The 16,680-nt window shown below is 40.5% G+C and overlaps 2 protein-coding genes across 5 annotated transcripts in view; both read left to right on the top strand.

Moving 5' to 3' along the window:
- Window positions 1-4,749, top strand: part of UBE4A (ubiquitination factor E4A) — a 36,572-nt gene extending 31,823 nt beyond the window's left edge. Inside the window, exons 19-20 of the mRNA XM_007124159.4 lie at window positions 903-1,060; window positions 2,208-4,749. Of these exons, the coding sequence (XP_007124221.1) occupies window positions 903-1,060; window positions 2,208-2,337 (288 nt within the window). The 3' untranslated portion in view covers window positions 2,338-4,749. The remainder of the gene's footprint in view (window positions 1-902; window positions 1,061-2,207) is intronic.
- Window positions 4,750-7,484: 2,735 nt separating this feature from the next.
- Window positions 7,485-14,585, top strand: ATP5MG (ATP synthase membrane subunit g). 4 transcript variants are annotated; one of them, XM_028501483.2, is made up of 4 exons: window positions 7,497-7,634; window positions 9,293-9,406; window positions 12,933-13,093; window positions 14,400-14,585. In XM_028501483.2, the coding sequence occupies exons 2-4, from the start codon at window positions 9,379-9,381 to the stop codon at window positions 14,496-14,498; spliced, it is 288 nt and encodes a 95-aa protein (XP_028357284.1). In that variant the 5' UTR covers window positions 7,497-7,634; window positions 9,293-9,378; the 3' UTR covers window positions 14,499-14,585. The 4 variants fall into 4 exon arrangements, with proteins under 4 accessions (XP_007124222.1, XP_028357284.1, XP_028357285.1 ...); XM_028501484.2 differs by having other exon boundaries at window positions 7,526-7,627; XM_055091725.1 differs by having other exon boundaries at window positions 7,587-7,663.
- Window positions 14,586-16,680: the final 2,095 nt, after the last annotated feature.

Genomic DNA, 16,680 nt, shown 5'->3' with positions numbered 1-16,680 from the left:
AAAAAAAAAATAATAATAAAAAATAAAAAATAAAAGAAAAGAATTTACAGATTTTTAATAGGCTGTTTTTATGAAAACTTCTCTGTACAGTGTTACCAATAGATTTGAAAATCTATGATATTATTGCAGAACTTTTTAGAATACAATTCAAGATTAGTAGCTTTTAGTCACTGATTTTTATTGATTTTTCTCTGTTCTCTCTATTTGTAGTTGGTAGTTGGCTTATATAGGAATGGCCATACATTTTAAAGATTAAAATACTGTATTGTACTCAGCTAATCCCTTTCGTTGGAGCAGCTTCATTTGCATTTATGAAGAAGGAAACATTATGGCATGGAGTCTAATGGAAAACCTTCCTAATTGATAACAGTCTTCCCTTCATTGAGTTACTTTTTTATTGAATTGCGCTTCATCCTTGCCTAGAGCTTAGGCAGATGGATCGCTGAGGAGCTAAAGTTCAATCAGATGTTGAAGCCACTTTTAAATTCCCATACCTGTTTGTACCTAAAACCGGAAACTGCTTTTCATACACAGACTGCATGAGTAACTCTGTAATTATACAAATAATAACCCCCTCCAACCCCCACCCCTTACAGCCGGGCTGTTGTCAGAAGGATGGATGTTGTGCGTGGTGTGGTTTTTTTCCCTGTTAACATTTAAATCCATTTCTGGTCATGGCTGCTAGCAGCTAAGCCAAACTGAAGATTCAGAGTTGGGGCTGAATGTTAAATTTGCTCCTATAGTATCCATATTGGCTTGTTTAGAACGTAAAGCTAAGAATTGTTACTGTTGCCGTAAAGGGTTACTAACAATAACCCTTGAAGATGAAGGTATAGTCATTGAGCATTTTGAGTTCAGCTGCTTCTGTGATTTCCCCGTAACTACCCGGTGTTTGTGCTCAGTCTCTAGCAGACCTCCAGCAACAGGAAGAGGAGACCTATGCAGATGCCTGTGATGAGTTTCTGGATCCCATCATGAGCACACTGATGTCTGACCCTGTGGTGCTGCCATCTTCCAGAGTCACTGTGGATAGATCCACCATTGCCAGACATTTGCTCAGGTAAGCCAGCCCCCAAAAGCAGCCTCAAGAGTACAGGTATACATTTGTCTGCTGTCATCTTTTACTCCCAGTACAGTACTGTGCACCCAATAGGTACTCCACATTGTTGATTTATTAACGTATTGTGTTGAGGAGGCATTTTGGTAGAAGTATATCACTTGATTGTTAAGGATTTCAACATCCAAAACAAGACACCTGTTGAGAAATGCTGGAGCTAACCTTACCTCTTCCTTCCTCAAGGAAATAATTTCTATCAATTATAAAGTATGTCAACGTGGAGTACAGGTTGACTTGAAATTGTTTTAATTTTACTTTAGTTGTAAAAATATAAAAGATTGAAAAAAAAGAAATTCAGGTTGTACACTCATCATATGGGTTTACCCACATTCTGCTGCAGCTGTTGGACTCAGCCATGGTGACTACAAGTTTTCCCCAGCCTGCCTACTCTAAGTGCAGCATTAGAAAGAAATGGGTACTGAGAGACTCTGCCTATTTAAAATGAAGTTATATAAGTTGACCCAGATCTAGGGAAATAATGTTTTTTAAATATTGGAAAAAAGGATGTTTTACTTGATGGTATTTGGTATTAAGCACTCGCTATATGCATGATGCTGTGCTGGGTAGTATGTCTTTTCCAAAGTGTCAGTGAGAATTTATATTTTTTCATGGCTTCAGAATACAGAGAGAAGGTATGTCATCTTACCTATGAGGAAGCTATAATCTGCATTTACTTGAAGAGCAATCAGCTAGCTAAATCCAGTGTCAGCCTACAAAGCTTTATCCCTTAACACCTTATACTGTTTCAAGAGTCTGTCAGTAAAAGTACAAACAGCTCTTGATGCTGACATGATTGTTATAGGGTCTCTGTCTTGGGGAAATGGAATCAAATACCATCTGAAGAGCAATGTTGAGATAAAGTTTGTTAAGCGGAGAGACAAAGTAGCTAAAAAATCTGCAAAAAAACTGAAAAACCTCCCAGATCACTCTCTCTCATCCCATTCTTTGTAACCTCAAGTCAGCACTTGATTCAGAATCATAATACACTCTAGCTTCAGTCTCAAGATGAGATGCCTAGGTATTCTCTTTTTGGCTGAAGATGTTAGAACTTACGGAAATAACCCCATTTCTCTTTTTCTCTTTGTCTCAGTGACCAAACAGATCCCTTTAACCGTAGTCCCCTCACCATGGACCAGATCCGGCCAAACACAGAACTAAAAGAAAAAATCCAACGGTGGCTCGCAGAGAGGAAACAACAACAAAAGGAGCAATTTGAATAAATACTGTGACCTAAACAAACCAAAAACCAACCCCAGAGTGTAGATAAACAATTGTTTGTGGTTTCTCTCTTTCTGGTTCTGTTCCTTTCCTTTTTCTTGCTTGCTTTTTTTTTCTTCACCCTTTACTAAATTAGAGAACTGCTCTTTCTTAAATTATGATAATTAAAATTCCTAAGAACTTTACAGTGCTCCTAGCTTGCAGGAAATTATACTTATAGCATCACCACGTTTGGAAATCATCACTAATTTTTACCCTTTGTTATATCTCTTCCTGTTCTTTCTTCTTCTTCCTTTTCTTACCTTAAATTACATTAACTTCAACTACTAAAACCTCCTGCCACCTTACTATTTCTCTTCAAGAACTGCTCAGACATCTTTGGTGAGCACTGCTTTTAAGTATATGATGTCACGTATTTCAGTGACAGCTGATATCAGAAAGTCCTGTGTTATCAAGGTATTTACTAGACTTTATGACCCAGACTTCAGCCCTTTTCCTTGTTACAGCTCTGCAATGTTACAGAATAACATTTTGTATAAAAGCAGATACCTTGATGTTTGAGTAGATTTTTGAATAAGATGAAAGATGACATGAAAAAAATCTTACGCAACCTCAGTTGGTAGCTCTTAGTTTTGTGTTATCTTGTAACTCAAAGATACCTTGGAGGCCAAACACTCCCCCATGGAGTTGTCATTACCACAGAAAATTTAGCCCTATAATATTTTTAGGAGGATTGGTAGAACAAATTTGCAGTTTTGACACTTTATTCAGAAAATTCCGAGGTGAAAAAAGAAGGCTGTTGGGCCCTTTTCATCTACTGGAAATCAAGGACTAGGCTTGATTAGAAAAGTTAGGCAGGGCTTCCCTGGTGGCGCAGTGGTTGAGAGTCCGCCTGCCGATGCAGGGGACACGGGTTCGTGCCCCGGTCCGGGAAGATCCCACATGCCGCGGAGCGGCTAAGCCCGTGAGCCATGGCCGCTGAGCCTGCGCGCCTGGAGTCTGTGCTCCGCAACGGGAGAGACCACAACAGTGAGTGAGAGGCCCGCTAACCGGAAAAAAAAAAGGCAACAAATATTGTAACTATGAAAAATGTCATTTTAAGACACTAATATCAGCAGTATATATATATATATATATATATATGTATATATATATATATATATATACACACACACACACCTACATACACATACCATGTACATTTTTATATTGGTCTAGTGTAAACAGAGTACCACTTTATATTGTCTCTTCCATGGTAAGATGTATGCAGTGTGTGGCCATGTTTAACTGTAAAATGTATATAGTTAACGTTTGTTTGGGCTTATGACCTGACTTCTAAGAGCTGCTTCTAACTCAGCCTTAGGTCATCAATTAACAGAGCAGGAATTTGAGCACAACCTTGTCCACAAACCATTTTAAATACCCACTTAGCCCTATGTAGTTAGTAGATGGATGGGCCCCACTTTTAAAAGTTGAGCCTGAGTTCCCTACTGAGTTGTGCAGCTTAACATGCTGAGTGAGGCACATTCCCCTATGGACTGTCTATATCACTATCCCTCTAAGCCCGAAAATATAACTGACAAGAAAAGTGGTATGATCTAGAAACGGATCATTGCTTCATTTAGAGGATATTATTGTTAACCATGGCCTCTTTCAAATAAGATGGTAGTTTTACGGTAATCCAACACAAGTTGTTATAAGCAGTCCTTGATGTGTTTTTGATGGTATCAGCTGGAAACCCTCAAGTCAGAGGGCATTCCACACTAGATATAAAGTAGATGTTGCCTATTGCTGTGCTTAATAAATGAAAAAGGCAGTCTAGGACTCTCGCAAATGCCAGAATGTAAGATAGTAATTCAGTATGCTCCCTGGGCCTTTAAGGCATGGGTTGACAGAATTTATTTTCTTAAAATGAGCTTCATTTCATATTTATTATCCTCCTTTACTTCTCTGAGAATGAACTGTATAAAATAAGCTTCAATTTACTTGCATTTATCTTCCAAATCCAATGTAGTAGGATATTTTCATTTTTAAAAGAAGTGGGGAAAAGACCAGAGTTTTATAGGAGAAAATTGGAGGAAAAAACGGGCACAAAACCTCAGAAGGCAGCTGTTCCCAGCAGCTTTCTAGTTAACAACCTCTATGCTGCCTCTTGTATCTGTGTCTGTATTCTACTTCTGTATTAAGTCTTCAGATTGTAAGCCTTTTCTGGCAAGGTTTTTTGTTTTGTTTTGTTTTGTTTTAATCTCTTTTCCTGAAACTTTTTATGAATGGCTATGGCACCATTAATGCTGCTGAATATCTATAAACTCATCACAAAGGCAAGTGCGTAGCTTAAGGCCACTATTGGTAAGGAAACCAAGTGTCCTCTGTGCCTTTTTCCTTTCCTTGAAGTAATTTAAGACATCCCAAAAATGAGACTCAAAAATTATGATCGTGGTACAACATGGTGCATATGTGCACTCGAAAGCTTAAAGAGGGCTTGTGTTTTCTGGAACTCGGAAGCAAGCTCTAAATGTATTAGAGCAGACTTTCTGACATACCTAGTTTTATGCGTTGGCTTTGCTAGCGTATGATAGGAAAGTGAAGACTCTTTAATCAGCTCTAGTATTGCTTACTAAGAGGGTAATACTAAACTTGGAAAATTAAGTAGGTTTTATCAAGCAATCTGGGTTTGTTTGTTTTTAATATAGTTTTTAATGGATATGTAAAAAGTGAAAGAAATGTCAAAGGTTTTTTAATGGTGCAGGTGAAGGTGCCAGTTGCTATTTGGTATCACACTCTACAAAAGCTTCATTACTTTATTTGATGCTGGTTACTAAGCAGCCATTGCACAGAGCATAAGTCTACTGGGTGCCTTTACAAGCCAGAGGCTGATGCTGCACTGTTGATGTCATGTGAGGAAATAATGCATATGCTCTAACTGCTTGGAAAAGAAAAAGAACCTAGAAACAAAGAAAATGAACAAAACGACAAAAAGTTTGATTGAAATAAAACTTGATCAACGTAACTGTATTTTGGAACATTCCAGGAAGGTTACTTGTTGTCATACTTGCCTGGGGGTGTTTGTTCAAAGCTTGTATTTAATAAATGAACATCTGACTTAACCTTTGTTGTCACTGCCTTTATTACAGTATCAAAAGCTAGTGGCGGGGCTTCCCTGGTGGCGCAGTGGTTGACAGTCCGCCTGCCGATGCAGGGGACGTGGGTTCGTGCCCCGGTCCGGGAGGATCCCACGTGCCGCGGAGCAGCTAGGCCCGTGAGCCATGGCCGCTGAGCCTGCGCGTCCGGAGCCTGTGCTCCGCAACGGGAGAGGCCACAACAGTGAGAGGCCTGCGTACCGCAAAAAAAAAAAGGCTAGTGGCAGTTCCCGAAATCCCTCTGAAAACTTAGAGGGCTCTGAACTTTACTTTTTTTTAAAGGTCTTATCAAATGTGTGGCCTGGCTGACCTAACCTGCCTTACCAGGTTTCTGTACCCTGGAGTTATCTTCAGATGAGTCTCAGGGCATGTTTCTTCCTAAGCAGTTCACTTTTGGCTTCACTTTTCTTCATCTAGCCTAAACCCCAGGTCTTTCATTTTAATCATTCACTGTCAAGTTCCCCTTTCTTGCCCGTGTTTCTGCACCTCTGCTATGCAAAACCTCAGCCCAGATTAACCCAGCCATTTCCCTCTGCTCCAATATCCCAGCTACAGGCTACTGTTGGAGAAAAATGACACAAACTTTAGAATGGTGTGACCAACAACCCTTCTGTGTGTCCTTAACTTCAACAGCTATTCCAAACTTTAACTTCTTTCCTTAGATTTTTTCCCACCCTCCCACTTAACCTTCACACTCAGAAGACCTTGCCTTCTACTTCATAGATTTCAGAATTTCCACTTTCAAACCTCTCTTCCATCATCACATCTGTGGAAAAGGCCCCACAGTTTCAAGGCTAATGCCTCCAACCTTATTTCCAGCCTCATCAGGAATCTTGTCAATCCCGCTTCTCGATCTTCAATCTCTCCCTTGAGTTTCATATCTCATATTTGGTTTTCTGGCTGGTATTCCTTTATAGCCATATTTCTTCACTCTGGCTTCTATCCTAATTGAAACTGCTCTAGCTAATGTTTCTATATTGCTACATTAACTTCCTCATCCTTAATTTTACTTCTCTGGAGTATCAGGCAACTGAATCACTCCTTCACTGAAGCGCTGTTACTGATATCACTCCTAATTTTTCATTCCACCTCTAACCATTCCATCAATCAGAGTTTTACTTCTACTCAGGCTTCCCCGGGTCCATTACTTATTTTTCTCATCAAATGCCACATCCCTACGTATATCTTTCCTTCCAGTCATATTAACTATAAAGTTCAACTCCGTAGGACACAGCTGTTCTGTTATACATCAACCCAAGGATCTCCTTCTCTAGGAAGTCTTTCCAGATCAGCACCACGCCTAATCCGATACTAATGCCTCTTCTCTGTTTACATTGCAACCTCATCAGATCCCAACTCTGCCACTCACTAGCTACTGTGGCCATTTACCAATGCCAGTCTTAAATGGGCACACTACCTAACACATGGGCTTTCTTTAAATTCCAAAATGCCTGACAGACTGGAGGCCCTCAGTAAATGTGATTTTGTTCCTTATATCCCCATAGTTCCTTGCGACTGGTTAGGGAATTAGGGGAATTGGATTCCAATCCTAATACAGGATGCGGGGGAGACCAGGATTACAAAAGATCAACTAAAGGCAATGGGCTAAGTCAGCTGACAGGTTGTATGGCGCCTGCTCCGCCCCTAACTTTCCGTGTTTGACCTAGGACCCTCTCTGCCTTTGTAAGACGATCACGTTGGCCTAACTTGTCTCGTTCTCTCTGAAAAGCTGCAAAAGCACCCTGCGCAAAAAAAAAAAAAGTGGAGGTCTGCGCCACCGCAGGGCGCATGCGCCATCCCTCCTCGCGCCGGCCTTTCGGACTTCCCTGAGCGGCTGCCCCAAGAAATGCCTGTTTCTCTGCGGAATTCCGTTGTTTTTTACGTGCCCTCTGGTCTCATCTTCTCGTACCCACTTTCTCATTTGTGACTGAAGAAAATGAATTGGCCCACTGAATTCTGGAAAAATACTACGACACCTAAATATCTTGGACCGGCGCGGAAAGGGGAGGCCTGACCTTGGAAGCGGAACGGGGTCCTGCGGCAGGTCCTTCCGGGAGGGTGACATTCAGCCGGCTCGTCGGCGCGACGGGCTTCCCGTCTTAGAACCATGGCCCAGTTTGTCCGTAACCTCGCGGAGAAGGCCCCGGCGCTGGTCAGCGGTGAGCGCGGCATCAGCCCGCCGACGCGGGTACACGGGCGGGCGGAGAGGCCTGCGAGGGCCCGAGGGGAGGACGCGGGAGGCGGTCGCCCGAGCGGCCGGCGGGAGCCGTGGAGGGCACGGCCTGAACGGGGGCGGTGGGGGGGCGCAGGAGGCGGATTGGCGGCTCTTCTCTAGCTTTTCGCGGCTCTTCTTTAGCTTTCCGCTGGCCAGGCCTGCGGCTTGGGTTCTGTCAACAACCTAGAGATTCTGAATTCTGACCGCAGCAGCGAGCGGAGGGAGTGTGCAGGCAGCCGGGGTTCCCCAGCAGCCGCCGCCATGACCACCTTCGACCTCCACGAGGAGGAATAGAGAGGGGATGACTCCGCTAGTAGAGCGTGGGAGACGGCAGTCAGAGACACGTGAAAGCACAGAAATGCGGCCGCATCAGCTTGTCTGCTTCTCAGTTGGAGTATGTTGAAGTCTGCAGAATTTTTAAGGATGGATGACCTTTGGAACGTTGCCTTTGTATTCTGTCCTGGCCAGATTCTGAGATACTTCGCCTTTAATCTAAGGGAATTTTTAGGTGAAATGACGAACGAATATTCCTCCCCCGATAAGCATAAGAAGGGATACTTGTAAGCAGCAATGTTTATTACCATACGTTAGCGTTCGTGGGGATTTTCTGTTCGAAAAAGCTGGATGTATGCTTACTGGTAGAACGCTGTATTTCAGAACAAACTTGAGTAGTCGGAGCCCAGGGTAGTAGTCTTATGTCAGTAAATATTTCATTTGTCTGCTGGGTAGCAAGCTATTCATTTTATCCCCGTAGTGAGATCAGTTAAGTAGACGGAAGCTTCTTCGCTGGATGTGCTGTATTCTAGTAAGTGGTTGAAGCGCAGATCTCTGAACGGCTTTCGCTCAAATTTTCTTCGTTGTCTCCTCCCTTTTCTCCATCAGCAGTCGAACAATGAGTTACTGAATGCTGACAGTGTCAGATACTTTAAATACTTGATCCTCTTCTCCTACAGAACCCCACAGTCCACTACTATTATAAGTTTACACACTTTACCAAAGAACTTAAATTTACAACTTGACTAAGATAAAGCTCTACATTTTTACATAATATAAGGAGAAGGAATAGTGGCTTGATTATTTGGACTTTGTGGATGATTTGAGGCAAATTTTTTTAAATTTCAGGTGGATTTTTTTTTTCTCCTACCAGGGCTTTCACATCTTTTCGGTGGTGCATCTTGGGGACTTGCAAACTAATTTTAATGATAATTTACAAAAAGAAAAGTAATATGAAAATAATTATGAAATATATCAACCATTTCCTCTATTACTATGAATAATTGAAAGATATAGGTTGTTATTCTTCCAGAAGTACTCAGAAAGGAGAACTCAACTGGGGCCAGAATGTTAAAGTGGAGATGTATTTTGCTTCGTATCTTAGTGTATTAAATGTTAATGTTAAATATCTAAAATATTGCTAACTGTATCTGTTAATTCTCCTGGAGGACAAAGAAGCTTACAGAAATAAGTAATTTTTATTCCTCAAACTTCCCCGGAAAGGTCATAGAGTCTGGGTTTTTTTGGTTTTTGGTTTTTTTCCTATTAACTAAACTTGAGACTTTATTTGGTTCACCAGCTTTTCCAGTTAATCTCTTTCTGTTCCAGGAACCAATCCAGGGTACCACAGTGCAATGAGTTGTCTATCTCTCTAGTCTCCTGTGTGACAGTTTCCCAACCTTTCCTTGCCTTTCATGACCTTGACAGTCTCAAGATGTCTGTGTAGGTATCTGTCTAGATATCCTTTAAAGATGTTCCCCATTTTGGATTTGTCTGGTGTCTTGTCATGATTAGTCTGGAGCTATGGGGCTCTTGTTGTTTTTTTCTTTTTCTTTTTTCTTTTTATTTTTTCTTTGGCCACACCTCGCTGCATGCGGGTTTGAACCCATGCCCCCTGCAGTGCAAGTGCAGGGTCTTAACCGCTGGACTGCTAGGGAAGTCCCTGGAGCTATGGATTTTGAGAAAGAATACCACAAAAGTGAAGTCCCCTAATCACATATCATGATGTAAGTGATATCCATATAACATCACTAGTGAAGTTAGCTTTCATCACTTGGTTAAGGTAGTTTCACTCGGTTTCTCCTAAAGTTACTGTTTTTTCCTTTCCATACTGTATTCTTTAGAAGCAAGTAACTAAATTGGGGGAGGCAGGGGCAGGATTCTATCTCCTGTAAGAGGGAATATTTACATATATTTAAATAGAATTCTAATGTGAGAAAGATTTGTCTCTTCTTCCCCATTTTTTTATTCAGTCATTTATTGTATGGACTCACGTACATTTATTTCAAACTTTGTACTTCCAGTAGTACAGTAGTATGTTATTTATTTTGTTGCTCACATTGTTCCAGCTTTGGTCATTGAGAACTGTCACTTTGGCACCTCTGTCCCTTCGACATTCCCCTTTACTTTCTGGTACTACAAGATGCTTCAGACTTTTTTTTTTCTTCCCCTGCCATGCCACATGGCTTGCAGGATCTTAGTTCCCTAACCAGAGATTGAACCCAGGCCCCAGCAGCGAAAACGCTTGCGTCCTAACCACTGGACCACCAGGGAATTCCCCAGATTCATCTTATGTATCCCCTGCCCCAGCCTTCTCCAAGGAACCCTAGTTCCTTTTTTTTTTTTTTTTTTTTTTTGCGGTACACGGGCCTCTCACTGTTGTGACCTCTCGCGTTGCGGAGCACAGGCTCCGGACGCGCAGGCTCAGCAGCCATGGCTCACGGGCCTAGCCGCTCCGTGGCATGTGGGACCTTCCCGGACCGGGGCACGAACCCGTGTCACCTGCATCGGCAGGCGGATTCTCAACCACTGCGCCACCAGGGAAGCCCCCCCTGTTCCTTTTATTGGACAATTGTATTTTGAAACTAAGATCTAGGTACTGGATAAGTTCTTTGCCACTAGACTATGCTAGTCATCCCTTATTCATGGAACGTAAGTTCCAAGACCTCCAGTGGATGCCTGAAACCACAGATAGTACTGAATTGTATATATGCTGTTTTTTTCTATACATGCATACCTATGATGAAGTTTAATCTATAAATTAGGCACACTAAAAGATTAACAACAATAACTAATAAAACAGAACAATTAAAATACTGCAATAAAAGTTATGTGAGGGGGGCTCTCTCTCAGAATATCTTATTGTACTGTACTCACCCTTCTGATGAGTGAGATGTTATAATGCCTACATGATAGGATGAGGTGGGGCAGATGATGTAGGCATTGTGACACAGCATTAGGATGGAACAGGGACAGCACGAAATTTCATCACACTAAGAAAGGCACACAATTTAAAACTTATGGATTGTTTAGTTTTGGAATTTTCCATTTCATATTTTCGGACAGTGGTTGACTGCAGGTAACTGAAACTATGGAAAGCAAAATCACAGATATGGGGGCACTGTTGTACTAGAATATCATTGCCTCTAGGCCCTCTAACTGCAGCTTGCTGGCACTGCCCAGCATTACAAAAAAGTATGGTACCCACTATCGCTAGCCTGGGAAAAGATCAAAATTCAAAGTATCATTTTTACTGAATGTATATCACTTTCACACTGTAAAGTTGAAAAATTATAAGTTGAACCATCAAAAATTGGGTATCATCTGTATACTCACCCATGGGTGTGTGTATACACACACACACACACACACACACATATGACCATTGAACAATTTGAACAATGTGGGGATTAGGGATACTGACCCCCATGCAGTTGAAAATCCGAATATAACTTTACAGTTGGCCCTCCATATCCACAGTTCCACATCCATGCATTCAACCAACCTCGGATCGTGAAGTACCGTAGTACATATTTATTGAAAAACATCCACATATAAGTGGACCTGTGCAGTTCAAAGGTCAACTATAGTTGTTTCTTATTGATCAATCTGTATATCAAACTAAACATGGGTTCATATTGAATGTCTCCAACTCTAATCCAGTACCACAAGGTTTGTTCTTTTCTTCCACATCTGTAACTTCCCTCTGTTAACAGTGAGAAACCTGGCTCCCATCATCCACCATTCATTTACTTATATTTTGTTCATCCCTTGTATACATGTAAAGCAGTTTCAAACTTTTTAACCTAAACTCCCTGAGAAACAAATATACCAACTAAAGTACAGTGTTTGTATACATTGTACTGATTTGTTTGTTTGTTTATAAAGAATAATATATCTGTATGTTGAAGATAATTTTAAAGACTGTTGACTGTTAAACAAGACTTTGTTCTCTTTGATAGCGCCGTCTTACAGGCGTTGGCAGTTCTATTTAGAACTATCTGTTAGAGCTTTGGGTCTGCTTAAAGATTTACCCATGGCCCTAAGCCAGAGGATGATGGAGATATTAACTTTAAGAGTAGTGAAATACCTAAATACAGGCAGTTAATAATAGGGAAAGTACCAGGAGCTTTGGGTTATCTATCTTTAAACAATAGACACTTTATGGATGTTCGTGTATTTGTGCTATTTTTGTCAGCTATCTTGTAATTTTTTTAGATAAAATACTTTTTCTTTTGCTGAAATCACTACCATAGTCTCACATCTACCCTGGTTGTTAAACATTTTTTTTTCCTGAAATAGTAAATACCTTGAAGAATTTCAGCTTAATAACAGAGTTAAGTTTTGGCTGCTCTTAACAATACATGTAGACTTTATTTTTATTATTTGTGGTATTTTGAAGGAGGAGCAGCTGTGCTTTTGTTAATCCAGCACATATTGATGAGGATACCAAAAATGGGTACTAATTGGTATAATTCCATCTGGATTTGTGGCCAATGTAGTGATAAGTTTTAGTCTTATTCTTAAGGATGCCATTCTACAGAGCTCCTTCCCTCCCCTTCTGCACCTCTTCCCTCCAAATTTTTTGGTCTCTACAAGACAATATGGTTACATTGCTGCTGTTTTCTTGTTTTTGAACACCACTTCTAGTAACTTTATAGTTAACTAGATTTGCCATTCATAAATGAAGTACTAGTACTCTGGTACTGCCCACTAGTGAAGTCCTGGCATAATTGAATGTGCTTATAGCTTCCTGCCTGATTGAACTGTCCTGTGACACAGGTGTTCTGCATCTTTAAAAGCCTCTGGTTTCCAGGGAGCAGCTTTGACTTTTCACACCGGGTGCACATTTGGTACAAGCATTGAATGAATGTGATGCATGAATAAATATTTGTGTCCAGCCCACACATCTGCTTCTTTCGGTCTCTAGTGAGTTCATCCTGGTTTTTTGTTTTGTTTTGTTTTCCAGCTGCTGTGACTTACTCGAAGCCTCGATTGGCCACATTTTGGCACTATGCCAAGGTTGAGCTGGTTCCTCCAACCCCTGCTGAGATCCCTACAGCTATTCAGAGCTTGAAAAAAATTATCAATAGTGCTCAAACTGGTAGCTTCAAACAGCTTACAGTTAAGGTAACTATGGGCTAAATGAAAACGTATGTGCATAAAAGAAAATGTCTCCCCTTGGGATTTTTCTGTTGTTTTGATTAATATATGTATTTTTCAGTGAGGCTGAAACGAACATAATGAGAGATAATCTCTTTTTTGACTGTGGAGAAAGATACTTTGTAATTTTGTCATCTGGGTTGAAATAATTGGGCTATTTTATGTCTTAGTTTCCTATTAATCTTATAACAAAGAAGTGATCATTTTTACTGGGCAGCTTTTTTTTTTTTTTCTTTCCTATTCATTTAGTGTACTAAATAGAATGTCTTACTTTGCTGATTCTGTACTTTTTTTGTCTGTAGTCCTAAAACTATCCCCGATTTGGCCAAAAGATCTCTTGGTCTATATCACAGTCAAGCAGCTAACACTCATGGAGGGTAAAAGTACCAAAACCTAGAAGCATATAATATGATATGAAGGGTGGAGATAAAATCTAAAGACTTAAGAATTCTAAAGAATTGGAACTTGAGGACTTCCCTGGCGGTCCAGTGGTTAAGACTCCTTTGTGCTCCCAGTGCAGGGGGCACAGGTTCTGTCCCTGGTCAGGGGAACTAAGATCCCACATGCCACTCAGCACGGCCAAAAAAAAAAAAAGAAAAGAAAATTGGAACAAATTCACTTCCAGGTGCTAAAAGGAAAAGGCCCAATTTTGTTGTGGAAAGGTATTTTTTTCAACTGGAGTTTCAAGATCCATATTTGTGCTTGTGTGAACCGCTGTTTTCTGGAACTGTGTGTGTGTACTTTTTCTCTTTAGGGCAATAAAACATTGATCTGTGAAACTAATTACTGAATACTTGGAAAGAATTAAACCAAATAATAAATGAATAAAAATTACGTCTAAAGGGGAAGATAGAGCCCTTCATCTTTCAACAGATTTTCTTTGGCCAGACAGAAATGTCTGTTCAGAGACTTGCCTTCCTATAGCCATCCTTTCATATGAATGCCCTGTCTAAATGTGGCAGCTATTTCCAGGATGTGGGTTGTTTTAGGGCTCATAAAGTGTCTCATAAACTAATAATGAAAGGGTTAAGTCAGTTCAGATCTCTAAAGAATGCTTTGAAAGAATTTATAAGCTCTGGCCTACTTACCTTACATAATTGAAAGTTCAAGGGTTCTCAGCAGTTAAAGTTAACATCAGTAATTCTTGACTTTGACTAAAACTCCCTTTTAATTTGAATAGCATCCTTATATTCTCTGTCACTTAATCCTGGAAAAGAATAGTTTTAAATATATAAGAAAAAATGTACATTAAAATTTGTGCTTCTTTTTTCAGGAAGCTCTACTGAATGGTTTGGTGGCCACTGAGGTGTGGATGTGGTTTTATGTTGGCGAGATCATAGGCAAGCGTGGCATCATTGGCTATAATGTTTGAAGACCAATCTTTGCTCTGTTATTTGGGTGTTCTTGGACCGTGTGTGAGCAGACTGCTATTTGAATAAAATAAGACAATGTGTCAAAATCAGTGTTTTCTCTGTCAAGCATTACATGGAAGGTCACAATTTCTCTTGATATTAAGTTGGGTTGTCTTTTGCTTTAATACATTAATACAGCTCTAAATGCATGTCTTTGCTTAGCCTGCAATTTGAAAGGATAGATATGAATATACCAACCTGGTATGTGTATATATGAGGATAGCATTTTACTTTGAAGGCTTGAAATAAATGATATTTAAGCTTAATTTTAGCAAAGTTGGGGAAAGGCTTTGAGAAAACAAGAACTTGTTCCAGTAGGAGAAAAATAATACCATGTGCCAAACATGGTATATACTAGTTAAATCACCTAGTATAAAGAATACAATTTGGACTGTTTTTCTTTGCTAAAATCAGAGAAAGACCCCTTTGACAACAGCTGTGTCTGTAAATGTAGGGGTACTTTTTGTCAATTTGAATATAGCTTCCCCAAAAGAGACCAGCCGGGTGATATTCTGTGTGTCTTTGTAACATCTTTAACACTAGGACAGAGAATGAAAGCAATGACCTATGTTTTCAATCTAATTTTGATATGTTATTAATCTTTTTTTAAGGACCTATCTTTACAAAAATAAAATATCCTATAGATATTTAACAGGATTATAGTTTAGTATTGTCCATGGGTCAAAATAGTATATTATGTCCTGAAATAAAAACAAGTGATTGGTATCAGTCTGTCATTTTGAGCCGCTTTATTGAGGATTTGGGAGCGACTTAATCATTCATTGGCTTTTCCTGAGGTTCTTACCATCTATGAATGTCTCGTTGGTACGTTTCTAAATCTGTTGTAACTCTCTTTGCAGCCACTGCACAACATGGAATACCAGCTGATGATAAGCAAAAGATGATTGCATATTGGAAAAGCATCATGGCTCACAATATAGTATTAATCCTTTAATAGTATTGAACCTTTATCCAGTCAATTCCAAATTTACCAGCTGGTTTTGAACACTGCTGCTTTAGCCAGTAAAGGGCACAGCTTTTCTTTGTGATAGGCAAGAACTCAGCAAGGAGAGACTGCTACTCTCTGAACTGTGAAGTAATGCCTAACTTACTGCAGGTGGTCAAAACTGAAACTACCTCTTTTCAGAAAGCATTCAGTAACTTAAAATATGCATAGCAACGGACAGAAAAGACACTACGGCAATAATGGTGATTTTCCTGAATTTTTCTATTGCATACGTGAGTGAGCAGTGCAATTAATTTTTTAAAAATTTAAAGGTAGGGCTTCCCTGGTGGCGCAGTGGTTGAGAGTCCGCCTGCCGATGCAGGGGACATGGGTTCGTGCCCCGGTCCAGGAAGATCCCACATGCCGCTGAGCGGCTGGGCCCATGAGCCATGGCCGCTGGGCCTGCGCGTCCGGAGCCTGTGCTCCGCTATGGGAGAGGCCACAACAGTGAGAGGCCCGCATACCGCAAAAAAAATAAATAAATAAAAATTAAAAATTTAAAGGTGTGAGATCAGCTAGCACTAGTAAGAACCTACAGAGGCCACGTTGATTCATGATATGTAATGTGATTTTATTTTAACTACATGGTCACACCAGAAGGTCCTCAAAATAAATATTTACCCGCTGAGCGGCTGGGCCCATGAGCCATGGCCGCTGAGCCTGCGCGTCCGGAGCCTGTGCTCCGCTATGGGAGAGGCCACAACAGTGAGAGGCCCGCATACCGCAAAAAAAATAAATAAATAAAAATTAAAAATTTAAAGGTGTGAGATCAGCTAGCACTAGTAAGAACCTACAGAGGCCACGTTGATTCATGATATGTAATGTGATTTTATTTTAACTACATGGTCACACCAGAAGGTCCTCAAAATAAATATTTACTACTCACTCCACTGCTACTTCCTCCTCCTTTGCCACATGGCACACCTCTGGTGTATGGTGGCTAACAGTGTATGTACAGAATTTTCTTGGGTTAAAATAGCAGTGGACTCTGAAGCGGCCACTTGACTTCTGCAGGCCTGTTATTTTTGTCCTCCTAAACCCCAGATGTCTTGCCTCCTAGCAGCAGAGAACTGTTCAGACTGTCTTTCACTGAATTTTTGTGTGCCAAGTGTTTGCCACTGGCAACTTAAGTTTGA

This window comes from Physeter macrocephalus, chromosome 16, assembly GCF_002837175.3.
Source record: "Physeter macrocephalus isolate SW-GA chromosome 16, ASM283717v5, whole genome shotgun sequence".
Lineage (NCBI taxonomy): Eukaryota > Metazoa > Chordata > Mammalia > Artiodactyla > Physeteridae > Physeter > Physeter macrocephalus.
Note: the sequence above shows the minus strand (reverse complement) of the source record. Positions and strands in the feature narration are given on the sequence as shown.